At 40.2% G+C, this 27,930-nt stretch overlaps 1 protein-coding gene across 3 annotated transcripts; it reads right to left on the minus strand.

The window, feature by feature from the left end:
- Positions 1 to 358: 358 nt before the first annotated feature.
- Positions 359 to 27,225, minus strand: ptdss2 (phosphatidylserine synthase 2). Of its 3 annotated transcripts, none has more exons than XM_022756060.1 (13): positions 27,018 to 27,225; positions 26,101 to 26,454; positions 21,112 to 21,213; positions 18,110 to 18,192; positions 15,345 to 15,412; positions 14,078 to 14,212; positions 12,096 to 12,146; positions 11,285 to 11,398; positions 9,798 to 9,916; positions 9,357 to 9,471; positions 8,976 to 9,121; positions 6,458 to 6,643; positions 359 to 3,917 (listed from the first exon to the last, which is right to left on the minus strand). In XM_022756060.1, exons 2-13 carry the CDS (start codon positions 26,331 to 26,333, stop codon positions 3,764 to 3,766), a joined length of 1,506 nt encoding a protein of 501 aa, XP_022611781.1. In that variant the 5' UTR covers positions 26,334 to 26,454; positions 27,018 to 27,225; the 3' UTR covers positions 359 to 3,763. The 3 variants fall into 3 exon arrangements, with proteins under 3 accessions (XP_022611781.1, XP_022611784.1, XP_022611783.1); XM_022756063.1 differs by having other exon boundaries at positions 27,145 to 27,180; XM_022756062.1 differs by lacking the exon at positions 27,018 to 27,225 and having other exon boundaries at positions 26,101 to 26,565.
- Positions 27,226 to 27,930: the final 705 nt, after the last annotated feature.

Below are 27,930 nucleotides of genomic sequence, written 5' to 3' on the forward strand. Positions count from 1 at the left end.
TTGGGAAAACAAGCAGCTCCAAAATGAAGTAATGTCATTTGACCAGAACAAAACTTTTCTTCACATATCACTGTCGGCATGTGTGAAAGAAAAAAGGGCTGAAGTTGCTGCTGCTCAACTTCAAAGTGGAGACAAAGGTTCGGTGGTTTCATGACAATCTCATCTGCTTGATCTACTTGTCATGACATCACGCTGCATGACAACAGCTATTCCTGTTAGTTGAATCATACAGTGTCATAGAACTATCACAAAACCACAACCGATGAATAGATGCTGTTTAAAAGGACTTCAACATTTAAACTCATACTTACCTCTTTGTGATGTGATTTCTTATAAATGAAGCAGAGACTGAGCTCGATTCAGGTTTTCATTAGATTTTATTGAAAACATTATAAAATTCTGTGGTGCAGCAGCATATTTCAGTTTATGATCTTTAACATGTTCACATTTACACAAACCAAGTTGAAAATGGCTTTTACAGCAAGTTGCCAATGATCATTGTCAAGGAGACAATAATGCAGGGCAGAGACAGTAACGAAACATCTACCGCCCCCATGTGGCTGCAAGTGAAACTACACCGAAACTCAAACACACTAAAGGAAAAGGTCCTATTTTTTCTTTTTTGGCCAGTTCCTATTTCGTTCAACAGCTCACTTATGAGTTCAGTCTCTGAATTCACAGTTTTGTGATTTCAGAGCTGATGTGCAAATTCATGACTTGGGTTGGCGTAAGTCTACAGTGATTTCAAACCAAAGCACCTCAACCAATCCATGGCATGAACACAGGTACACAGTGAATCCCCCAGGCCACATCTAAAATGCTTTCATTTTAGAAAGGAGGGGGGAAAAAAAGCAAACTTTCTGAACTTCTACCAAGTTCTCAAGCGACTGAATCAGCACAGCACAGAATAACGAGTACAAAGTTTGACATATCTGCTAAAGATTTTCAGGGTTTTAAATTTGCACAGCAGTCTCTGTAATTCAAAAAAGAGGGTGAAATATGCAAACAGTTACAGCCTGGATAAGCATGAGAACGAGCATTGCATAAATGACAAACGTCAGGGCTTCAGCTTAGTGTTTGTGGCAAAATAAACTGATAAGACGGTGAGCAGACCCTCTCATTTGAACAGCAGATTCTGCTGGATTACATTCACAAGAAAATTACTATAGTATCTTTAAACACCAGCCTAGTTTACAACAGGAAGATCTGGAGCTAAATTCACGGATGTTGTCTACTTTGTCATCAACAATGCCGTATGTAGCCACTGGGACACGATGAGTAACACACAGTAGTATACAACTGACTCTCTGACAGCCACAAAACCTGAAGAGGACAAAGACTGAAGCTTTTTTGGAAACAGTGTGAATATCCAGAAAGACTGGATGTTATTTTCAGTTTAACCATGTTGGATTTTTTTTTTTTTTTTTTTTCCAGAGTAAAGCTTATTTTGTTGTATCACTATGAAAAGTTTGGATCATTCATCTAAGATAGCAACCAACAACTAGTTTAATTATTGATTAATCTGCTGATTAATTTGTTGAATAATCAATTTGTCTGTAAAATGTCAGAAAATAGTAAAGAAATGGTTGTTATAAGTTTAACAATCTATAATTTGTTGTCATCAAATTCCTTGTTTTGTCCGACCAGTAGTCGAATCCCTAACCTATTCAGCATCACAAAAGACAAAAGCTGCTACCAGAGACTGTTTGCTGTATTTGACTGAAAAATTAGTGAAACAATTTACCGATTATCAAAATAGTTTCTGATTTATTTTCTGTTGATCGACAGATTGATTAATCGTAAAGATTCCATTTAACTTTGAAACTGACGAGAAATCAAAAGAAACTAAGATGATTTCACATCAGAGACACCCAGTGTTACAGAAACAAGGGAGTAGGGAGTCTCCAATTTTTGACATACCTTCACTGTCCAGGTACATTTGGTGTCAACAGCCTGACCTCCAGGTGTCAATGTCCGTTTGTAACATAGAAACTGTATGCTGATGTGACCCACCCCAATGGCTTTGAAACTGTTGAGATTAAAAGGAATCTAAAGGAGGTTTAACAGCGGTTTGAGCGGCTCAAGTGTGTCTGGGTGGCATTTATGGCTTAAGCAAGAATGAGATCTAAGCTTTGGCTGATTGCATGTGCAATATGGCAACCCTCCCCCCACCGAGCTGGAAAAGTTGGTCCTCTTCCCAAACCTCAACACAACTAACCCCACAGTAAACCTTCGATTCTCCCTCTCAAAATAAGGTTGGTTCTCATCTTGTTTCAGCTAATTCAGGCACTGCAGAACATGAGATATTTAATCAAATTCAAAACCGAAAAAAAAAAAAAAAAAACTTTTGGCATAAAAAGAAGATATTAAATTCACATTCTGATGTGACTGAATGAGCCAACAGTTGAGGCGAGCCTTAATTACAGTCCTGTCATGGTGGGGAAACATCCAGATCTGTGCTGTATGTGAGCCAACACGTCTCCATCAGATGGAAACTGAGCACAGCTTTCTGTCAGTGTGATTGTCGTGGAACTGTTCATTAGAGTGCTGCAGATTTCTCAGTACCTCATTTACAATCTATCGTTCATAATCGATTCACCCTAAAGAAATAACAACGGTGATAACAAAACATCCACAAAAAAAAAAAACACCCAATCTATAGCTCATTTAGCATGTATAATATCAGCAGTTAAATACCTAGAATATGGTACAGCTTGAGTTTTTTTTTTTTTTTTTTATTTTTTTTACAAACTCTTTCTTTTCAAGAACAAAGTGTGAGAAGAGAGACCGGCTTTGGCCAGATTTCCTCTCCTCTCAGTGGCTGAGGGAGGATCCCCAGCAGTTACAAGGTCCTCCAGGCTCAGTGCCTCCAGGAATCAGAAACCTGAACTGTAAATGAAAAGATGATATTGTCTCCAACATGTAAACAACATATCAAAAAGCCTGGGACCAAACAGAAGAAGAGAGTACTATAAACTGTGAAAGTGCAAAGGAATCAACAGAAATAAAAAGTGTAGTTTTAACTGAACGAAAACAGAAATGTGTCACTATTAACCAAGCTTCAGTTTAACTGCTGCTTGGCAGTATTGTGGCCAAAATCCTATCGATACTGAAGACTGCACAGCAGTGGACAATGAACGGAATCCAGATCAGTCATTACATCTACAAAACCTGCTCTAAACACTCGCCGTTTTCTCATCTGCACTGATGCGACTGCACAACACAGAAGAAAGCATATTTACAGTGGCGGACATGTTCCTGACGCTCTCTTCTTGTCTAAGACAAAGTGCAGCTGAGAAAATGGAAACTGCTGTTGATCACCGTTCAAGACTCTTATCTACTTCCCTGGTCACCTGTATCCCTGCTTCCACTCGTCACCCTCTTTTTGTTTCAGCTTTTTTCTTCCCCCCCCTCATCACCCGACATGTATAAATAACACAAACATGTATCTTGTCATGTGTATAATTCTCCATACGCTATTAAAAAATAGAATGAGGTAAATCCCTGTAGTATGACAATAACTAGACAATGCACCGAATGAAAATTGCCCCTTCCCTCCCTTCGCCTCTCTTGAATGACTACTTGGTTCATGTAGGCACAAAAACAGTCTACACAGCACATACACGTGTCCATCTGTTTGTCTCTACGTGTGTCTTTGTGTCTCGATTCTCCTTCATTCGTCTCATTATTTCCCCATCAAACCTTGTCCTTTCTCCTCCAGCAGCTGCTGACCGACTCACATTCCCCCTCCCACCCCCCTCTCTCAGGACTTCCTCTGCCGCAGCGTCTCGGAGCTGCCGTTCAGTTTGCTGCGCCCAGAAGGGGTGGCTGTGCTGCCGTTGCCCAGAGGACGGTCTCGGTCAGCGGGGACTTCCTGTTTGCGTCGACGGGTCTCTTTGTAGCGGAGCGTGATGTCACTGTGAGAGGATCAAAGGAAAACAGACACGCTATTAATAGAAAATCAGCCTTGGGAACTTTTCTTCTCAGCTAGTTTCTGTTCCTCTCTTTATTGCTCGGTGTCTTTTCTCACAGAGGGCTTTCTGAAAAGTTGCACCATGTTCCTGAGATTTCACCATCCATTTCCATGATTAACAGGCATCTATCATTACACTGGATGATAATTTCAGACCTCATCATTATAAGAAAGAGAACAGTGATTATTTGTTAGCAAGAAACAACATCTCCCATGAGTTGTAGACAAAGATTTGGTGTCAAAGCAAATGAAATAATTTTTTTTAAAGTGGTCTTCGCTATCCAGAACAGAAGACGTCTCCAAGGAAATGTTCAAAATGTTCAATGAGAAAACCAGTCGTGTTACAGAAGCTACTGCAATTTGGAAAAGTGGAGCTGGACTTTGGCTCAGACTTTATATAATTCACCTAACTCAGTTAAACGCCATGTGTTTGACACTCTACCCTGCCGTGACGGAGATGTTCATTTGTAAGCATCAGGTATCCCATCCAAGGGATATTTCACAAGATATTGCTGGTGTAATTAAGTGCATATTACTATACAGCTCTCGGATAATCCTTAAAAATGGCTTTTGTGGGCACCGCGTATATTTGGAGACAGAGGGAGGCCAGTTTGACAGCAGTCAGTGACACTGAGAAAAAGTACACTTCAAGCTGGAGCACCAAAACTTTAAGGCTCCTATTTTCTTAGTCAACTTCTTAGAAAGAGTGATTTGCTCCTAAATGAAATTTTCTGCCAATGTTTGAACAGTTTTATTTCACTTGAGAGATTGCTGTTTTTCTTTTCCTCTGTGCTTTTCTCAGTGGTTTGAAGTAGGTGGCGCTCAGTTGGGAAAAGGCAACATTATAAATGTCTGTGCACCAATCAGGTTTTAGCAGCATGGAATCAGCACCTTGTGAAAGCTGGTGGGTTGTTTAGTCCCTGCCAATCAAATCTGACCAAACCAAACAGTCACAGTGATGCAGATCAGCTGAGTTTGAGTGTTAAACTCTTAATAAAGAGTTTTTTTTAATAATGTCATGAATATATAATGTAAGAGAAATACTTGATGTGAAGTCAAGTTTCCAGTGGATTTAAGCAAAACAGCAGGATAATACTCACTCGGTCTGATTCTAAAGTGGTGTATTAAATAAGGGAGATGTGATATGACACACCTGAGCTCGTTCAACTGGGTCAAATAGTATTTGCAGATATTTCTTTCCCATTTCTACTTTTGTTTTATTCTGCTTGGAGCGGCAGACAGTGAGTGGGTTTTCTGCAGCTGAACGACTTGGATCAAGGAGACAGTCAGTGAAAGTGAAGGATATTATATTACATTATATTAAACAAAATGCTTCTCTTTGCATCTGCAACCAAAGACAGCTTTAACAAACCATGAGGATTATTTGCAAATATGATTTCACCCAGGTCTGAGTAACATGGCATGCTTTAGTGTCTGCACAGTATGACTGGAGGGAAGTGCACCATGACAAGTGGTGGAGCTGGTCTGATTGGCTCTCATCAGATGATGGACAGTTCAGTTGCAGGGGCTGGGGTGCTGATGGGCACATAGTGTGTGTGGGGTGAGCAAACAATTCTTGTGTGTTTCATTCAATGAGCCCTCTTGTCCCAATGTCCATTACTTCCACACTGTCATCTTATGAATTGTTGAACTGACTGCAACTGAGAACATAAATGCTGTTGAAGGGAAATACTAAAAAATGATGATGATAAAATTCACCACAGCAAAGTGCCATGCGGGGGATGGATCCATGAGGAGCGATATCTGTGTTGTCAAGAGGATCCTAAAGATCCTCTGAATATAATTCTGGATCCAGATAGTGATGTATTAGAGAAAAAACACTGCTGACAGGAGGGAGTGGATGGGGCCGAGCAACTCTCTACTATACCTACCTCACCGGACATTGACATTACTGCATTACTGCTGAGCATGAGCAGGAAGGGGTGGGAGGTTTAGGGAAGTAGGGAAGGAGAAAAAGCGAGGGATGGAGGACGGGGGGAGGCAAGGAGGGGGAGAAAACAGACAAGAAGCTTAACATGCTGGGGCAGGGTTATGTCTAACAGGAACACTACTCAACAGAAGGTAAGTCAAACCAAAAGTAAACCTAAAATCATATTGTTGCATGAGGTCAGGAGGAAAAACAAAATCATATACAGGACCTACTGCTAAAACTCATGTTTTAGCAACTATTTATTGAACTGCAAAACAGCAGCAGACCAGCTGAATGTGTCCTTATATTCTAGCTCCTTTACAAAACTACACATTTTTAGCTCAATCACCTCTTCCAGTCTTTTGTATATGTTCCTGTTTTTTTCCCCAATTACAGAAGGAGCATGAATGTGCACGTTTCTGCAGACAGTAATTGTTGTAGGCATCCATGTCTTACATCTTTAAAGTAGGTTTGTAAATAATTTTGTCTCAATTCCCAGTTAGAACCCTAATTACCCCATTTACCCCGACCCAGTGACCAACCCCGCGTCTTACCGGATGAAAAACCGCCAGACTGTCCAGATGAAGATGAGGAGGATTCCTAACAACCAGCACTGCATGATGAAGAAGGGGATGGGCAGCATGATAGTGTTGGGGTCATACTTGACCACTATGAGAAACTCAGTCACTGTGATTGCTGCCACCAGCCACGCCTGCTGACCGAGCTTCTTGTGGAACTTCCTGATGGGGAAATTGCACAAGGTGTTGTTATGGAAAAGTAATATAACGGAAGATGCTGTCACTGTTTGTGGGTAAGCTTATCAAAACCATAATATGTATTAAATTGTAGTACTTAAGGTCACTTAAGGTCAGTGTGACTCATAAAGCTGCATAAAGCTTTATACACAACGCTCTATATACAGCGGGATCCAAAAGCCTGAGACCTCCAGTCAAGATACTGCTATTTTGCATTTGTGTCAAATGTAATATTATTATATAATAACTTTAGAATATCTCAGTATTTGGTTTGTCCCCCTCCTGCTCTGATGGCAGCACGCACTCGAGTTGGTATTGACTCACAAGTTTGTTCAAAACCTGATGACCCATTATATCTCAGCATGATTTGACAATGTTCCAAAGAGCTTCTTGTGATGTTACACAATGCTCAGCTTTCTCAGTCTTTAATGGCCCCCATAAATGTTCAGCGGGGTTGAGGTCAGGTGACTGTGGAGGAAAGGCTTCAATATTCTCACCACCATGTTCCACTGTTGATTTGATTCACTGTGGTATCTTTCTCTCTGCTGTTTGTGTCCTTACATACACCCTCTGCTACAAATCAGAAACTTGGATTCATCAGTAAATAGGACTATTTTTCACTCACCCACTGTGAAATGCTGATATTTCTTAACCCACTCCGAGTGTTTGGCCTCATTTCCCCTCCTCAGAAGTGGTTTATAAACTGCTACTCGTCCTCTGACACCACAAGACAGCCTTGTTTTGACAGTACTTTTGCTGATTGGAGTCTTGTGTTCTTTATTTAGCAAATTCTGTATCAGTGATGAAGTTTTTCTATCTCTGAGGGAACTAAGCTTGATGTATTGATTTTCTGGTGGTCTATCTGTTCCATGCATGGCACCTAAGAAACCTTTAGTCCAGCCATGATTTGACACTAAGTTTGCTTAGAGCAACAATTTGACTTCTGACACTTTCACTTAGTTCTGATGCCATTTTTCTCACTATCACAATGCTAATTAGTGAGCAGTGATCTGCTGGAAACTTGAGGAACAGCCTTATTTGAAACAGGTGAACAACAGCTGCAAGTTGAGTTACTTGAACGAGCCTTTGAGGAGTACATCAGTTCCACCTGAGTGTCATCTGAACACACGCTTCAATGGAAGACGTGCAAAGGAGATAATCTGCCCCAGTTTTACTTGAATTTGATTGCTGATCCAGAAACAGTGCAGAATCTTAAATAATTCCTCTTCACTTTACAAAACTTCAATGTTTCTGAATCCAACTCTCTGATTGGTTCCAGGTTTACGTGAAAATATTAAAGATTTTCAATGTGGTCTCAGACTTTTTAACCCCACTGTAAATAAAAACAAAATTGCTTGTTTGATAAGCTGCCTGAAAGCAACAGCATGGTTATACCCATCAATTAAGACAAAGCTGCTGAGTGCCAACATGTAATGTAGAGCTAACTGGTATATTTATAGTCCAGCTTCCCTTTATTGGCATCTGAAACCCAGTCATTATGCTACAGTAAGTTCCACTGAACTGTTTTTGTTGGACTCTGGCTTACTAGTAATGCCATAGATGTGCTAGTGTGTGTTAAAATGGAAAACCTTCCTCAAAGATGACCCCACTCCACTGCACTGAAGTGCTGTCTGTTCTTAAAGGCAATGCAATAGTGTTTGCATATTTGTCAGACAAGCAGAAATGCTTGCTTTTCGTAGGAAGATGTGATAAGAAGCTTACACTATCAGTCAGGTAAATACACTCACTCCTTCAGCTGATCTAAGGGTTTGCCAAATAACAACCTCACATGCAGCGGATACTGGTGCATGATTTCTCTCTTAGCATCGATCTGGAAAAATAAGTTGTAATGGCCTACAGTGACCCGCAGCACAAACTGAATGTCCACATATAACCACACATAGCTATCAGTGAAAACGTTTGCTTAATTGGAACTATCAGAGCTGTTAGAGCAACAACACACAGCTACCGGTTGTGTAACACGTTCATTTATTCCCTCCCTCTCCCTATCATGCTTATCATCTTATTTCCTGCCTGACAAGCTCCCGTCCAGTCTGACATATGGAAAAATCAGCAGCAAATACTTCAGTTAAATCTGGTTTATATTACGGTGATATTACAGTTACATGGTGAATGTTCTGTGCACAGTACTTGAAATACATGTGTTATGAATCCGTTCCGGATACTGTGTGCCTGATGCTAAGTTTTTACTCACTCCATTTGTACATGTGATAAATGTATAAGCCTCAACCAACCCCCCGCTCCCTCCAGCAGTCAACATCATGCTGCTACTGCTGCTGCTGCTGCTGCTACTCACGGGTCATCCATGAAGTCATAGATCTCCCTCATGGCTACACCTCCCACATTGACAAAAAAGACCAGACGGAGCAGCACCAGGTAGTGCTCAGGAGGCATCCACAACACAAACTTCAGGTAGAAGGTGTTCAGCTCTGCAAGGAGGAACTGGGACAAGAGAAGACAAAATAACACAGATGAGCAATGAAATGAGATCCTTTTTGACATGCTTTGCAGATATCAGTCTCACACACTTTGGTGTGTGGTGTATGTTGAGGATATGTATGATGAGGGTACATGTTTTAATTTCAATATTTTCAGTGGTATTGTAATCTAGTTCTTTGTTGCCATTATGACCCAAATTCCACCCTTTTATGTCAATAAAATACGCAATATTTCCTACCATAAAGATGATACCTAACACAGCGAGCCAGCGACGAAGGTTTGAAGCAGGCTTCCACTCAAACTTCACCCAGCTGTATGGTGTAAACTGGAATGCTATACGCTTTATCTTTCCCCTGGGAGGCACACAGCAGAGATACGGTTAGAAATAAACATGCATAAACGTCTGACACTGCAATGTTGAGGCTTCTGTAATTCAAAAGGGCAAAACCAACCTGTTAATTAAAGTTATTTCAAAAGGCAAAGAAGTAGTTCTGTCAAACACTAGACAACATGTGTAAATGTGAACTTTATACCTTATATCTGTCACACACCAGAGACAATACGTGGACAAGTTGAAGACATATAAAATAGTTTAAATTATGTGGTAGAGTTCTGAAACCAAATCCTGGTTAAGAAAGGCTCTCAGTGTTTAGTGCCTGTTTAGTGTGGAAAGTCATACTTGTATGTAGGAATGTTCCACAGGCCCTGCCACTGGTAGGGCTTCATTGACAACCAGGCCAGGGTCTTCATACCGCAGTAAATCCCCAGACCGTTACACACCAACACATCCATGATCCACTAGAGAGAGAAAACACAACAATTTCACCAAGTGCTAAAAAAAGGGCCGGTGATGCACCAGTGATGCACAACCATGATCCACCTACTCAAGTTTTTGAGATTAGACTTTTTGCTCATGGCTGTGTGGGGGTGTATACAGACAGAGCTCCACTTAAATCTCCCTCCTTCTATTAGTTTTGTTACAAACCTGCGGGGTGGTAAAAGTCACTCTTTTAAATTCCTTTAAGATTATGGAGGTTGGTGACCTTAGAAAACCTGACAGGAGGTTTGTCAGACAGAATGACATCATTGTGTGTGTACAGCCTCTGAGGCACCATAACCTTGTTTTGAGAAATGTTTCTCTATTTTAAAGAATATATAGTAGATATTTATGTCTTTTACTTTTACTTTAACTGTAAATGAGCAGTTGCTTGTGTGACAAATTAAATAGCCGCCCTTACTTCCTACTGACGCAGTCTACTTAATACGTTTTTTTACAGTCAGCAGTTTATCCTTATATAATATCCCAGCTATTTGTCTGTTTACACTCTATTCTGTTGTTTTCTTGCAGTGTTGACTTGGTTTCCCCTGCTATCATTTGTGCTGCTTAGCCTGCAGAGTTTCCCACTAGTATAATATAAGGTTCTGATATTACAAGCAAATGAGGATTTAATTGCTGTCATAAATCTCTGAAATGAAACAGCTTTAATACTGCACCAGCAGGCATCAGGTATGAGGATATTAAAAAAAAATCACAATGCTTCCTCAGCTCTTAAAGTAGGACACTGCTACACACTCTGAGTTTCACCTGCATATGCACAGAATTTACAGGTTGGCTATGATTATCACAGTGTGTTCACAGCACTTATTTGTACCAAATATATTGAAAATTCAGCCTCATTTCCTGCACCTCCGGTCCTATATTTTATCTGAGTCTGCTCAATCCCTGTCTGTTCCTGTGGTGGCTCACAGGAATCTCCATCTAACACCAGTCTGAGAACATGCCAAACTTGATTTAGTTTAGAGTGCACTGCCAGCATCAAGTCTGCAGGAACCACAGTTAGTGTCTGCTGATGTCTTGATGTTGTGAACAATCTGCCATCTCTAATACGTCACAGTATCAGGTGATTCTTTACTTTAGTTGGTCCTGAGTGACCAAACATTTTAGGTAGCATTTTTATATCTAATTACTTTCTGTTTTTAGACATCACTATCTTAGCGTCAGATTTGTCTTGAGGAAACACATGTTCAACTTACTGTCTCAATGCAAACTCTAGCATAGAAAATACAGAGATAATAACCAAAGGAAAGTGAAAGTGTGTAGCACAGAGGCATATAAGTAAGTAAAGGACAAGAGCAGTAATATATATGTAATATATATGTACATACATGGTCCCACCAGCATTCAGAGAAGTTGGGTAACTGGTGCTCCAGGCTGTATTCCAGGAACTCAAACATGACACTGATTATCATACACATCCACCAATCCCGGATCATCAGAGTCTGAGGAAGAAAACAGAGCAAAAGAGGAGGGTGAGGAGGAGGAGGAGAATGGCGTGGAGTGGGACGAGGTCAGAAGGATAGACCATAGAAAGTTAATATTGTACACTGCTGAAAAACACAACAGAGAAGACTGGTGTTTTCGATGTGATTCACACAACAGCTGACTGAAGACCCTGGTTGTCAGTCTACAGTAGAAAAGTGCAATCAAGTTTTAAAAGAAGAGATTTTTTTAACGTACCGATCAACCACTTATTATCAGACCGTGAGATGAAATTGAGATGCTTTAAACTATTCAGCCTCATCTTTATTTGTAAATAAATGAATTCTTTTATCCCAATATTGTAATAACATGAGTTGAATTTAAGTGTTTGGAATCTCAGTAGGTCAGATTTATGAAAATCTCTTCCTCTTAAATGTAATTATTGACTAAGAAACTGGTCTCACTCTCAGCATGTCAACAGGACAGATGGCTGCAAATAGACTTTATCATCTTTATGTCACATGCTCAGCTGCACTCATGGTGAACCAAATGGAAAGTTTGCTTTGTTTTGTTGTTTGGGCAGTTGAAGTGGTGATTGGCTGTTCTTTAAACAGCCACTGCACAACAACAGCCCACTTAGGGCCAGTCAGCTGGAGCACCCTCTGTATATAGAGTTCAGACATGTTCAGAGCATTAGGCAGCCTGCTCCACACTTACCTTGATATACCATCCCAAGAAGTGAGCTGGAACAAAGCCATCCATCTTGTCCTGCACAAACAAAACAAACATGTTAATTTAACATGTACTCATTATAAAAAATATAATTAAGCTTCTGTCTATCATGTAAAATTCAGTCTTAAGAAAAAATTACCACAGTAATACAGTAATGAAGCTCTGTAGCTCCCACCTGTTACATCATCAAGCTAAACTTTAGCTTTGAAAAGGTTAAACTTCACTTTGTCAACTGATGAATGTCAAAGCAAAAACATGACATGTCTCTGATGTAACTTAGCTTTAAAAAACTAACACATATCCACGATACACTCTTAAAGTGGCTATTTTTAAGTTTTCTCAGCTGCCGAACATGGTGGTGGTGATTGTTGCTTAACAAGCGCTTCGGCCACTGTTGCGTATACAAGAGATTATAATATATCCTCTGAGCAGCACTACGTCTTCAGGGCAGATTGGAGGCTACAGTGAGTCGCTATCAGAAAGCGATGAGATGGGCCAGGACTAGCTGGTTAGCATGCTAACTTCAGGAGATGAAAAGACGTGAAAGAGAGTTAACATTGGCGTTGCTTTCCACTGCTGGAGACAGCTGTTGGTGAGTAAAGGAATGAAGTTTGATGCTGAACTCACAAAGTTTCTTCCAGACTGGTAAGTAAACAGGTGTTCATGCTAACACTGACTATGAACCAATAGCAAAACTGGAAAACAGCTCCTTTAACTAAAGCTGCAACAATTAGTTGATTAATAAATTGGTTGATTGGCAGAAAATTAATAACAAACCATTTTGATTATCAGTTAATCATTTTTGTCTTTTTTTAAGTAAAAATGCCAAACCACCTCCCTGGTATCAGCTTCTTCAACGTGTGGATTTGATGCATTTTTGGAATATATGATAGTAAACTGAATATCACTGGGTTGAATAAAACAGGCCATGTGAACACGTCACACTGGGCTGTGAGAAATTACAACAGGCATTATTCACTATTTTCTGAAAAAATAATTGGGAGATTAATCAATTACGAAAAGAGTCATTAGTTGCAGGCCTGCTCTTTAACTAAAACTGTCTATGTTCTAATAAAGCACCACATGTAGTTCACACTGGTCCCAACCAGAAATGAGCACAATGATTACTGGGTAATTGAATAGGACAAAGCTTAGCTGGGCATCATAAAGCACAAAAATAAAATACAACCAAAACCAGTTCTTCTGTATTATGTTTGTATGTTTGTTTGTCCTTCAGCCACAAAGCATTTGTATTCAGTTATTCCTGCCTAGTAATTTAGTACATTTTAGTCTTTTTTTTTTTAAATCTTCTTTTACATAAAAATTCAAATCAGTTTTATTTTAAATAAAATTTATTTCTAAATATCTTGTCATAATTTGACATTTTGAAAAAGATTTTCTATAGATTGACTATAATTCAGTGGCAGGTGGTTTGACCCCCCCCAGAGGCTGAAATCAGGCCAACAGTGGAGACAGGGCCTGGTAATGGCGGCGGCAGCAGACTGTCTCCCCAGGGGACGAAGAAGACCTGGTTCTAACTGACGGGCTATAGTCTGCATCAGACACAAACCTCTGGAGCCAGTCATCACACATGCACACTCACTGTGTGTTTGTATGTGTGTGTGTGACAGAAAGCTAAGGAGAAAGAGACGGGGAAGGAGAACTAAGGGAGTGTGAGTGTGTGAATGGATGAGTGAAAGAAACAAAGTAAGAGGGAAATAGAGGATTCTCCCAATTTGACAGCAGTGTAGAGAGATGTGTACAGACTCATTTAGGCTGCCACAGTAATTGAGATCTGGGTCATTTCCTTATTAGTGATAACACGAAGGATACCACAATATAAATAGCAGGACCAGGTCAGAAGTTTGAGTGGTACTGCGTATTCAAACAGAAATACCAATACAAACCATCACAACTGAAAAGACTGGGTGCACGGGTAACACAAAACAAAATACTATACTACTCACCCAGATGTTGTGGAAGGGGTCAGTAGTGTTGCCTGGGTCATAGATAAGGCAGTTTCCTCCATAGTCGCGCTCTGGCAGCGGTACTCCCAATTTGGGGTCAATGTACTTCATGAACTGTCGTCCATCGTGCACTGTCTGGATAACAGAGTTTACAGGAGACGTATAGAAACTGTCAGCACTTAATTCTCCCTGAGAAATAGCTTCATGTAGTTACAATGAACCATAATAGAAAACCGACATATTCCGCATATTGAAATGTTTTCAAATTAATGGTTGCTGTATTAATCATACTGGCAAAGCTCAAAACAACTCAGCTCCACAAATCATGTCTAATAATTTTGATTACTAACCAATTGACCACAATTTATAAATAAAAAGCAAATATAATTTTAGCAATAATTATAATATAATATAATTATAATAATAATGTTGTACCTGTGCAGCACTATGAAGGAAAGAATTATTCTGTATCCTTTTGTTAACACTGCATATCAAATTTACAGTGTACAATCAGTTTTCTTTGCATTCTCATTCAGTTTTCATTTTTAGTTAATGATACATTATTGTTGCATAAATAGTTTTTAATAATTTCACCAAGCTTTTTTTAGATTTTTAATTTTCCTTGAATAAATCAAGAAGGCAGATGGCTTAAGTATTTAAACTTTTTTACCAGTGTCCAGGCCTGATGGGATGCATTTTGCCAGCTGTAAAACGTTGTTATCTATACAGGATCTGGTTTGGCTCAGTGTTAAGACATTTTAATTAAACCTAGAGAGAGAAAAGAGGCTTCCAGGGTCCCAGATGTGGGACCAGATGACAGCAGATAAAGCACCAGTGATTGGAGCAGGACTCTCAACAAAATCTTTTATTTTGGCCAGAGTTTAGGCGTGGTTTTAAGATTCCTTTATGGACTCCACCGCATGGTTTTTCAGGAAGTAGCATCATTGCTTTGGTTCCTCTAACCAATCCAAGATTTAAACCAAAGGTCACTGTGAACCTCAAGAAAACAGATGGCTGTGTCAGTGCTCTGGTGCCTTGTTCTGGGAGCAGGGACTGCATCACCAAAGGTCAGAGTTCAAGTAAACCATCCAAGAAAGAGGTGTACACCTTATAATTGAAATACCTTCAATACACATGTGGTTGCTGTATGTTTTTTTCCTTCCACAATGTATTTGTATGTGCATATTTTGATGTATGCATACCCATCTGACTGTTTTATTGTGAGTGTTTCAGCCGAACAAAGCAGAAAGATCATCAGTGCACCCACCTGGAATAGGATGAAGATGAGGAAGAGCTCGTAGACGACAGTGACACAAAGCCAGAACCGCCAGTAAGCTACAGAGAGAGAGAGAGAGAGAGAGCGAGAGAGAGAGAGTGAAAGTGGTAATTATAGCAACAATTTACAACATGCTGAACTCATCAGACAGAAACACATATCAGCTGTGTCACTTCCAAAAAATAAAAATAAAACATGTTGAATCACATCTGGGAATTAACATGACTTCAGTTTTAATCTCTCTGTAGTTTAAGGGGGTAGATTAAAAATGATGTACCTGTTATACAGTGTGCAATCATGCCAAAGTATTATTCTGAGATGTGATTTAAATTTTGCTGAATTTCCCCTGAACTGTATCTAAACCAATCAGTTATATATATATACATATATATATTTAGATATATATATCTATATACGTATATGCATGAATTATAGTGTGTTTTTCTACTGCCAAGGATAAAGTGAAATTCTGTAGTAATATAAACTGTGGTAAAAGCCAGGGGATATCTAAACAGCACCTTGAACTAATTCCCCACACAAGAATGAAGAAACTTTTATTATTTCAGCTGTTACTGTTATGCTACTGTCATAGCTTGTGAATTCATATTTATAAGCTCAGTTTGCTGTGACTATCCCAGCCGGTGATCCAGTGGGAGTTGCAGGTTGTAAATCTGAAAACCCCTGCAGGTCTTTTCCCAGGATACAAACCTATGTTGTTTCAACCTAACTGCAACATTGGGAACAACAACTCAACCTACTTGGCTGGATCAACAGGTCAGTGTGTATGACATAGTTACTCAATGCACACACAACAACAAAACCCCCTTGTCTTTCAAACAACAAAAGGAGGGGGCAAGAAGGCACAAGTAATGCAACAACAGCGGCACAAATTCTTGCCCGGCCACTTCACGCCTCCATCAACCAACAATATTCAGTATGTGCCTCAATCTGTCCTCCACACCCTGTTATCTTCCTTCCTTCCTTCCTTCCCTCTGGAGTTAGTTGTGTGTTGTGTGAGAAACGAGATGTGGCTTCTACATGAACAACCTGGTTAAAGCCTAAATAGCCAGAGGTACACAGTGTCATGGTTAGGCTCATATACTCAGCCTCACCAAATACGGTTCAACATGTGATATATGACCTAACCAGTTTGATGAAGTTTAGAAAATAATCACATTTTCTTTATACACCAGCTGATGCTGTCAAACCAACAAACAATAAGCTTAAACTCTAAAAGAACCACATTCAGTAATGGTGCAGACTTATGAGAAAAAGTTCTGCCACAGAGTTTCTACTGCATTCAGCCAATGTACAGTTTAATTTCTGTGTTTACCTGAACCACAGCATTTATCCATTGCAAACTACCAACTAGGTAGTGATTATAGGTTTACAATATGAAGTGCTAAAATAAGCCTTCCCAATTTCTGTTTGTGGAAACATTGGGTGTGTATGAGTGCAGGATATTATCCAACAAGTCACTCTTCCTGTCTCCTTTCCCCCTGCTGCAAAATTACTGTCGCAATTACACAACTCTGCAGAGGGCTTTTAATTTGAAACAAGGGCTAAAGTGGAGACACCTGGCTGAGCTAAGAGGGGGGGAGAGGGAAAGAAGAGAAAAAGAAAGAAGAGAGAGTGGCAGGTAGCGAACATTACTTTAGATTGATTTATGATCTATTGATATTCACTCTGACTGTCGGCATACTTCACACGTGCACCACCCAGGTACAACAAAACCCAACTTGTTCGTCCTTGCTCTGCACTTAAACAGCAGCTCTCTGATCCATGGGAGAGGTTTATGTGTTTAGCAGGACTGAGTATAGCCTGTTAAAGTAAGTGCATCATTTCCATGTTTAAACTATACACCATCCTTGAGACATCACTGCTATGAGCCAGGAAAGACTTCGACTAACTAAAGGTTTTTACCTGGTGTGGACTTTTGTCTGTCTTGTTCTCTAACTGTTTTGATTGGACCTAACCCATGCCAGGAAAACAGCTCCCCTGCTTTCAACAGAAGTCGGCATTTACTAATATGTCTCTTTTACTTTGTCAGTTACATTTAACTAGCCTTTGTGTGTATTGATTCCCAGCACTCACAGGATCAAAACATCATATTAGGAGCCAACATGAGATTCTCAGATGTTGCTATTGATCGATTGAGTGCTAACTGCTCTCAGGTTCTCTAACCCATCTGCACAGGAGAGCACAGGAGAAAAAAAATCAATGATTCAGTACCCGGGCTTCTACTGATAATATCATGCTATATGAACAGTGCAAAGTTCCTGTCAATTATTACATTTGATGAATTTTCAACAGCTCAGTTTGTAAACAAGTGCTTTTTAATGCTTATGAGGATGTTCATGGATGCACTTATCTGTAAAGTATACACAGGGCAAACAAATGTCATTCTGACATATTTTGGATAGGATTCAGAGTGGAAGAAAAAAAAACTCTTTTTTTAGTTTTTGTTCAGCATTTTACCCTTTGTTACACAGCTGATAGTATACAAAGAGACACAATACAAGGTGGGGGAGTGGGGGTATGATATGAAACAAGGGGTCCCCAGATATGTGATGAATAGTTGTTTAGTTAAGATGGTGACTATTTAGCTGCTGTACTGGAAGCCTCAGCTCTGTAACTTTCAAAGTCTGAGAAAAAAGTGCTTTGACTGAGATTTAGGGCAATGAAATTAAGGAATTCTGAGAAAAGCAGGTTTAGAAAACATTGGTTTGTTTATGTGGTAAATGTTCTCATCTTACCTGGATGTGGTCTGGTGAATGGTCCATCTTTGGCTTGTGTCACACCAAAACAGAGGAACACCAGGATGCTGGCTACTATCCCCCTAAAAGAGCATAATCGGAAATTGAAATGGAAATTAAGTTGACGTTATACTACATAAAGCTTTAAACCTTTGGCTTTTCTTAAAGATCTGTGATATAAATGGTCTAAACATAAGTGCAAAGGGAAGGAAGGGGAAAGTAACGGGGCATAATTTGATATAACATGAATCTGGAGGCCTGTCTCAGCAGCTGGCCATGGACAATTACTCCTTATCACCATTTCTGTGTTGACTTATGTAAAGACTGGGCACATGAGGCCAGTGTTAACCTGTTGCCATCAGGTCGTGTTGCCGTTCATTGCTGATGTGTTGAGATCTGAAAACCCGGAGACCAGACGCTCTTCTGAACTTACAAATGAACAGGGGAAGCTTAGACACTGGACATGGACTGGAATGAGATTACAGCTCGTGCTTGCCAACAAGTGTGGGAGCATGAGTGTGTGTGTGTGTGTGTGTGTGTGTGTGTGTGTGTGTGTGTGATTGAATGACTGATTGTGCATGTGTGTGTGGGTAGGACAGTGAGTGTACAAGTATGTGTCAAAGTGAGGTTACATGTGTGTGAACTAGCGAGAGTGAGCCATTTGTCCAGTTTTTCAAAATGAGTGTGAGAGGATGAGTGTGCCCAACAGTGTGTGAATGAGTACGTGAAAGAGATTCGGACTGTGCGTGTGAGTGTGTGCCGCTGCCAGGAAGAAGATCTAGGGTCTTTATCCCGACGAGCCGGACTATGCTGACTGCAGCAAATCCTGTTAAGAGCAATCCCACAATCCTTCACAAACCCAACCTACAACCACTCAGTCTCTGTCACAAACACTCACATCATTTATGCAGCTTACTTGTGCGTGTACTATTCCAATTAAACTCCCACAGATACAGCCCCACTGCTTCAAAGCAAATGAAACTTAAAAAAATCAAAGTAGCTCATTATCATAAGTCTCAAATTACAGAACGTTTTTCCACACTCTTAGTTCACATCATCCATTAAACTAATGGCATGTTCTTGTAATAAGTAAGTCTCCAAACACTCCGGGTCGTTAGTTAATACAACAGGAAGGAGCTCAGATGGCCGTTCTTTCAAACACACACACACACACACACACACACACACACACACACACACCCCACCCCACCCCACCGCACCGCACCGATCCGCAGATACTTAACTCCCTCACTTGGGGCAGCAACTCACTCCAAAGGGGAGAACTGGGAGAACTTCACAGAGGCCTAGAGGGATATGATAAAACTAGGAACAAACTGATGTGCTTTACGCTGCTTTACCATACCCCAATAACATCCACACATACCAGCGTTTACAACAGCGGGATTTCTAACCAAAATCATTTAATTTCAATGTATCTGCTGAAATCGGTGGATTCGCTCGTGTTAGTAAATGTGCGCTGAGCTTTCACATTAGAGTTCTACTTTGGTGAACTTTGACACACACATTTGAGTCTTTAACCAATCATAAACCACCATGAGAGTTCAGAGAACAGAGGAAACCAGAAAGTTCAAAATACAAGAAACTGTGTCACACCATCTAATTCTATGAAAGCCCGCTCTGCAGAACTAGAAGCAACACTAATGGAGTCAGTAAGTAGCCACAGCAAAACTGTATATTTGTTAGTCTGTTGATATATATATGAATACAATTTACCAAAAGGTAAAGACATGAGGTGACTCTTTGCACTTCTCAAGTGCTGCTTTTTTTATTATGCTGTTTTCAGGAAGCGTAGACCTGTCGGTACAGTCACCAGCAAGCTTCTAGTGCCACCGACTTCACTGTGTGGCACTTTCTGGTATGATTGGGTACTACTAAGAGAAACTGGTTCACTCATTTTGCATTTATTCAAGATTGAAAGAGTAAAGAGTAATAGTCACTTGCCAGTTTTTAATCTAATCAAATGGTGACCTGGTGTCCATGCTCTTCTTTTTCACAGCCATCAGCTACACGTGGCCTTGAAAGAGGGCCAGCTGCACTCAACGGGAATTCTACTGGTGTTAAATGGTGTTAAATATTAGAACTGCTATGCTTATTGGTTGGTTTTGTTCTGTGACCTATTCTGTGGGCCTTGAATAACAATGTGACATGACCCCAAAAAGGCTCATAAACAAACACACTTTTGCAACTTCCCAGCATTTTACATACAAAAGGGTAAGTACTTTGTACATCAGCTGGTTCCTCACACTAACAGACACTTACTCTAAGTTAAAGGTCCCAAAGTTTACACTTTTCCTGTGCTTTATTTGAAGTTTTGATATCCATAAGAAGGTGTATTAGTGGTTTTAAGGACCAAAAACCTACTCAAAGTAGTTTTACATCTCCTCTCTCGGGCCTCTCTCTGGAGCTCTAGTAACTGTTTCCTGAATGATCATATAAAAATATAGCAGATTGCAGGTCAACACCAAATCCAGCAAGGCTGGGGGGTGGGTGTGGGTGTGCTGGGTTTGGGGCATGGCTGAGGGTGGTGATTGCTTTGTTGTCACATCACAAAGTTACAGAAGTCCTGGCGGCTTGTTTTAAGGCTCAGTTTCTGAATATAGGCTGTGTGCATTTCTCTGTGGACTGAACACTTTGATTCTTTCAGAGTGTTCATATAGAACCTGGACCTGCTTTATAATAAAAAATACATGGAAATCTCACTTTACACAATATGGGACCTTTAAAGTGGCTGTTAAAGTCTTGTTGTAATGGACACAAATCGACATCTAAACCTGGCTTGAGTCAACATTAAAAATTAAAAATATAGGATAAACCTTGAAATCACTAGAGATTCTGATGACTTAGAAAAAAAATGATGCCAAAAGTATCATATCAAATTTCAGTCCAATAAAAATGCCCCAGAGGATTAAGTGGATTTTTTTTTGGGCAGCCTGCTGGATCCTGCAGAGACACAGAGGAAGTGACGAGCGCAGCGTACTGACCTTTTAGTGTTATAGGCCGTGTCCTGGGGGGTCTCCTCCAACAGTGTGACGTAGACCAGAGCGCAGGTCAGAATGAACAGCACTGTCACAGTATGGGCTCGCCTGGAGAGAGAGAGAGGGGGAGAGGAGGGACAGAGAGAGGGATATTAATACAAAAAATAAACAACAAACAATAAAAGACACTGGAGGAGAGAGAAAAAAAAAAACCTGCTGATGCTATCTGACGTCACCAAGGGATCATTTTTAGCAATATTAATGCACTGTAATTTGAGCTGAGATCAGATTGGTGATTACTACACAAAGTATCTTAACAAACCTTTTAGGCATCCTGTGCTTGTGACTGAAAAGTGTTTGTTGCTGTTAATCAAACGTAAATATAGGGGAAAAATTAAGTGAAGAAAAGTGAAATGGAGATGTGTTGAAACAAATTTCTGTTGGGAAACTGGATTACTTCCACCAATAATAAATAACAAAAGGTTATGCAACAAACACTAAAAAAAATAACTGTCTGACTGTGGACTGTGAAAATCCTAAGCAGTTTGTATCTGGCCTGTTAAACTGATAACATTTGTATACTTTGGTTAAGCAGATGAACTTGAGTTTGAAGGCTGTGATGTTGGCCATAGGCTCATATCTCCCATATCACCCCATGGCAGGAAAAAAAAACCTTGGCCTTTGCTGTACGTAACACACAGTAACACACCATAGTAGAGCAGATATAAGTCAGTGCTATCTGTGGGATTTATCTCAGCTGAGGGGGCAAAGTTTTATTTAACTACTTGCTGATAATGTACGAGTCAAAAGAACATACAGAAGGTAATGGATAGCCCCAGGAATTCTCAATTAAAAAGGCGTAAAAGGATTAAGCAATTAAATTGTGTTTGGAAAGCTGACAAGGAAATAGTAGTAATATCATTCACAGAGAGAGTGAGAGAGGGAGATGAGGTGAATGGTGGGAGTATTGGTAGAGTCATGGTTTAACACTAAACTAGAGACGCTTAGATTGACTGAAAGGACCTTGGAATCAGCCAGTAATCATTATTATTCAGGATGTACCAAAGAAATCAACAGAATCGGAAACAGGGCCGATCCAGTCACTCTTAAAAGTCTGACCTATTGCAAATCCTTTATTTGTTCAGGGTGTGCAGTTAAAAACATTGTCTGATACCAAACAGCACTATAACCCAGTGAACTGTGAAGTTCATTGTGAAATAAAAAAACAGCAGCCAGCAGTATCCATTTGGCTAATAATAGAGCAACATCCACCAATGAGGCCAATGCGAGCAGTGCCCCTTCAGTTAAAGAGAAATAAAAGGTAGCTTCACTGGAAACTTGTACAGGTGACACCTGTAAACTGTTGCTTGACTCTAGTCTTTTGTTCCACTATTCAGCACCTGTCGAGCACCAAGCAACAACAACAAAGTTATCAAGTTATTGTGGCCAATTAAGTAGTGACAAAAATCTGACAAAGCTATATTTCCAACATATAACAAAAACAAAAATTGAAGCTAAGCATTCCATAAATTTTGTTCCTTTTAAGAATTGTGACCAATACTTGTCATGTGCAGAAATGTCAAATAAAAAGGTAAAAGCTAGTGACACTAACATCTTGGTCAGGCTCTGGTTAAGACCCAGATATTTCCTCATAAGCAAGTAGAGGCCAAAATAGAGCTAAAAGGAAAGTGAATATTGGACTTAACATGCGACAGGTGGCCAGAAACCCAACAACATTTGGAGACCTGTCCCAGCAGTAAGTATAGCAAGTGTGTCTTAACAACTTTTAAACCTAATGATATGCAGTGGCTGTGTATCTGTCAGTTTCTTTGGATGTTGTTTTGCTCCCCAGAGGCCAAAAAAGACAGTTAATGCAGCTTTTCATGATAAACACAGGAAGTGTAATTTGCTCCTGTCAGCTCATCGAAACCAAAGCAAAGCAATGCATAAATATTGAAATCGTATCCTTGCGTATGCTCAAAGATGTCTGCCTGACACAGCTGCCCTCCAGACACTGACCGTGCAGTCATGGAGTTGTATAATATACCATCAATGTTTGCTGTCATAAAGGAAAATTAAAGAAAAATGTCACCTTGTGCAACAGTGCGGCTCCTTCCTGTGTTTTTAATAGATTTAGGACAGCAGTGGAGGTCAATGGGACTGAGGTATGAGCTATATTTCTATAAACTCTAATGAGATTGTACCTACACAGTCAACAGGGGACTTGTTAATAAAAAAGATAAAACAACGCTAGTCTTATCATTTAATGGATACTGCATGTATAGCAGTGGCTTAAAAGCTTCATTTGTATTTAGATCACTGCTGTCATCCGTCAAACTAAAGAATGTCACCCCCTCTGCCAGCCCTTTGGCTCAGAGTCTGACTCACAGAGACGGCACACCAGGTGTCATTCGCATTTTCTCCCTGTTCTACCTCCTTATCCAACCTGTTTGGCAGGAGACACAAGGGAGGACCCAGCTTCTCTCTTGCCTGACAACCACATAACACCACCGGGAGTGAAAAGACGCAGCGGAAATGCCAGCCTGGTGACAGTGAGAGCCAGGCTAATCTTAGAATAAAACTTGCCACAAAGATTGAGGCTGAGCATCCTGATAAAACAAGCCACTGGTTGAAGACAGTCTGTGACTAATATGCACAACATATGCACAAATATCCTAATGTTGTCCTCAGGCTGACAGTGGGGTTGAATAACGCTTGACATATACAGTTTGTGACCAAAAAATTGGACTTTATTTAATACAACATGCTGTTTCATGCATTTGATAACAACCTCTGGTTTCCATGATCTAATTTTGTTATAAACCACAAATTTGCTGGCCTCGTGACACTTAGATAACATTAAATCCTGTGCTGAGCACAATTTTCTTTTGAGTGATGTTACTACCCTAAATTTAGAGTTGTTCTCTTAAATAACATTTAAAAATAAAACACTTTCCATGACACCATCAGAAATCTAAATGCACAAAACAATCTCAGAAGTCTCTTAGAACTGAAATGTGTATGCAGAAAATCTATTTAAGGAAAAGCCTGAAGTAGCATTGTCAGCACAAAATTTAGCTTCATCACTCTGAGTTCTATATAAGGTCCATCCACACAATTCCTCTTTTCTCAGTAAGACAAAATAAAACATTTCCCCAGCTCCAATCTGTGCTAATAAGCCAGGTCACAGGGCACATGGTTACCCTCCTTAACAACCAGAGGAAGCTACCATCATCAACAAACAGCTCTTAGCAGTAACTCTAACCTAACCTAGGAGACTCACACACACACAGCTACTGTGTTTCTGTATTGACTCCACAACAAGCAACCAACTTTCACTGCTTTTGTTTGGTTTGGTTAACACTCAGTTTCTTCGATGTAATCATGAGTCAGCTCTCAAACTCATGGTTTCATTTGAGGAGATTTTGTGAGATTTGTGCATTTTTAAATAATATGAATTTTATGGCGACTTCTGACCAGGAAGACTAAGATACTACACATTTTTGTTTCTTGATTTCAATGCATTTATGCATGCAATACTTGGCCATACACATTAAATTCTCTATGTCATAAGTTTTACAATGTTCACAGGTTTTCACACTAAACCACAAGGTAAACAGCTACAAAGCCATTCATTATCAGTTCTCCATTATGAGAAAAATGGGAGTGCCAACCAACCCCTGAGAGACCAAATTCCATTACAGCAATCACATACATCACAAGCAGAGTGGGTCATTTTGTCACCGAATCGAGTTTGCACTTAATCAAAAATCATAACACTTTGATGCTATATTGCATCTTGATATTTGTCTATACACTCAGCTGCCAGTTTATTAGCTACAGCTAATGCAATCTAATACAACAAACCCCAAAAGAAATCATACCTTCAAGACAGTTATGATGTTCAGAATCTGTTTAAACGGTTTTAGAGAGGTGTCGATTTAAATGTATGGTCATTTTGTAGGATGTAGCTTGTGATTCTGTTAAATTGTACTTCCTAAACTAAGAGGTGTTTCCTGTATTTAGTCTACAACAGAAACCCCTCTCTATACTGCAGGGATGCTGCTGCTTTAATTACTTCATTATACAAAAGTATCTTGGCGTCTTAGCTCCTTTTTATCCCTCCAGTATTACAATATCAGGAAACCTTGATTCCAAGGCTGTAACACAGTAATGAGAAAGTCTCATTAAGGTTTCTCTCTGGGACGACCAGCTACCTCTGCTGCCAAAGACACTGGATAGCTTAGCAGATATTTTACTGCCCCTTGCTGTAAGCACAAAGCGGAGCCGAGACACACAGGAGCGACAGGTTGATGGGGCCATAGTAGCTATAAATTAAAGACGGCTGAGGAAGAGAATGTCACTTTTCCAGACAAGCCTCATACCCTTACCAGAATACACCTGCATTCTGTGTGTGTGTGTGTGTGTATTTGTATGGGTGCACACAGAACTCACTCCTCCAGTTTACCGCATGGACATGAGTATCTGTCTTGGCTTCCAGCCTGTCATGGATCTCTCTCTGCTGAAGCTGCAGGCTGGGACATTAGCAATTCTCATGTCAACAACAAGCTCTGAGCTTGGATGTGCAATGTAAGCACCCATGACAGCACTGGAAAAATTAGCAGAGCACCTCTGAAACTGACACCTTGTGGAGTAATCCTTGGTGATTCCTTCCTATCATTTTATGTTTGTACAATTTCACCAAAACACATTTCAGTTTGACCTCAGGCTTTCAATATAAATCACTGTACATTTAAAGATTTGGAACAAGGTCACAGTATTTGTTGTGATTAATGGAGGTCACTTGGGCCTGTCTTTCAGTTCACCTTGAAACCTATAACACACCCTGCTGTCACCAAACACATGCATCTTTCTGCAGAAATCTGAATTGGAAATATTTCCATGTATGCAGTGACAGAACAACCCCATTACTTCAGACGATGCAGCATTCAGTATTTGACATGTACACTGTTGACATTGGCAGACAGCACTCACCAGAAAAAGGTGTTGGTCCCGTCGTCGTAGACTTCGCACTCCGTGTTTCTCCGGTGCAGGCTCTCCCTGGAGGTCTGCTTCATCACCTTGGCTTTGATTGGTGTGCTCTGATCCGGACAGCCCGGTTCAACTGAGCCGTTGTTGACTTGCTCGGCGGCCGATGACGCTGTGGCGCACTTGCCGGTAGCGTTGATCGCGGCCACTCCGCTTTTCTTCGACTCGGGCTTGGTCATGGCTTGTCGGACCAACCGCTCAAGATGCTTTAAAATGATCCTGTGCGGTTAGGTTTATCCCTGAGCTCTGCTCCCGTGTGCTGTCATCCGCGTCAGCCCCACCCAAGTGACTGTCAGCATCCTGGGGTGGTCGGAGGAAATGAACGTTACGAAGACAAGGGCGGAGAGAATAACCTGAAAATCACGTCCTGCGGTTGTTTTGGCGGTTGACTCCTGAATACCTCCCCTGACTGCTCAGCTCACCACAGCACAGTACAGTGCAGTGCAGTACAGACAGCAGATTAAATATGTAGTCAAGACTTCTTCCCTGACGCCGCCTACTCATACCAACCAACGCATTTCTTCAAAACTAGAAGAGGCAAGACTGTCATGTGCCAGCAATGGCGACTACTTTTTGGCATAACCACTGTACAAGTATAAAATTGAAGGATATCAGGTGCTAAACAAATCACTGTATCTGCACAGCTATGAATGTCAAGCCTTGATGTCAGACTACTTGGCTAGCTGCGTTAGCTATTTGTAGCAGGGTTTTTTTTACTATGTGGCCATGCTGGCAAGCTAAGTTCACTGACTAGCTTGTTAACCATTCACTGACGTGAAACCATCATTACTCGAGACTGTGTTCCGCAATTTATGAGTAAAATAATTTCTTTGCGGTGTTAAAATGAAGATAACATTACTTACCAGCTGAATTTATGGGATTACTGACTGCAGTCCGGATAAGTTCAGGAGCTGCTGACGCTACATCAGTACGAACGCTTGAAATCCGCTTTGTAAATAGAAACCCATTTAGCGGTTGGGAACCACTCACGTTGAGAACTGCTGTAGCCACAAACAGACAAACAGCTCCAGATCGAGGACAGTACAGTCTACACACTCCAGACACACACATCACATGGGCATGGCGTCGCTTAGTGTCACAGTAACAGTAGTAACAGTGCTGTATCCGGTCTATCTCTTCAAATTAAAATACACACCTAAAACCACAAATGTAAATTGTTTTATTTTAAAACCAGATTAATTAATAGAGAAGTGTTGTCTCTGCTACTCTCCGCTATTTCTTCAAATTGACAGCCTGACCTATCTGGCGGGTTAAATTGAGGATCATCCGTTTATACGTTTTGTTTATAAACGCGGATGAGTTACAGTTAAAGCTTTAAAATCCCATAGTAACAATAGGTGGAATACAAGTAAATCCACCATAATGCACTGTTAAATTGAAAAAACATGGTATAAAAAGCTACTTACTAACATGTTTTGAGTATTTTTTTATGTCGTCACTTCCGTATAACCTACGCATCTGACGTCAGAAAATAGCAAAATAAAATCTAGTTATCTTTATAATAACAAACAGATAAATTCGCAAATAAAGACAGTAATTGTTATTTGTGGTAAATGCTTATGATGAGTTTATAGCTTTTTTGATTATCACACTTTCACAATTTTGCTGTAGTCAAAATGTTAGTGCAGGATGGACATGACCATTCAAGGATTTGCTAAGATGAGCAGCCTTTAAAAAGGGTTTGTAATTTATAATTGATGGCTTTATTAATAATTATTTTTTTCTGATGTTCTGTGTAGCAGTCATTACCACTGA

The sequence above is a fragment of the Seriola dumerili genome, unplaced genomic scaffold, assembly GCF_002260705.1.
Source record: "Seriola dumerili isolate Sdu_G_001 unplaced genomic scaffold, Sdu_1.0 BDQW01000242.1, whole genome shotgun sequence".
NCBI classification, from domain to species: domain Eukaryota; kingdom Metazoa; phylum Chordata; class Actinopteri; order Carangiformes; family Carangidae; genus Seriola; species Seriola dumerili.

Excerpts from the sequence above, each read along its gene's own strand:
- ptdss2 (XM_022756060.1), bottom strand. The coding sequence starts at position 26,333 with ATGACCAAGCCCGAGTCGAAGAAAAGCGGAGTGGCCGCGATCAACGCT. Across the intron at positions 18,193-21,111 it reads ACGGCCTATAACACTAAAAG|GGGGATAGTAGCCAGCATCC; the intron begins GTCAGTACGCTG and ends ATGCTCTTTTAG. Across the intron at positions 15,413-18,109 it reads ATTCACCAGACCACATCCAG|CTTACTGGCGGTTCTGGCTT; the intron begins GTAAGATGAGAA and ends CTCTCTCTGTAG.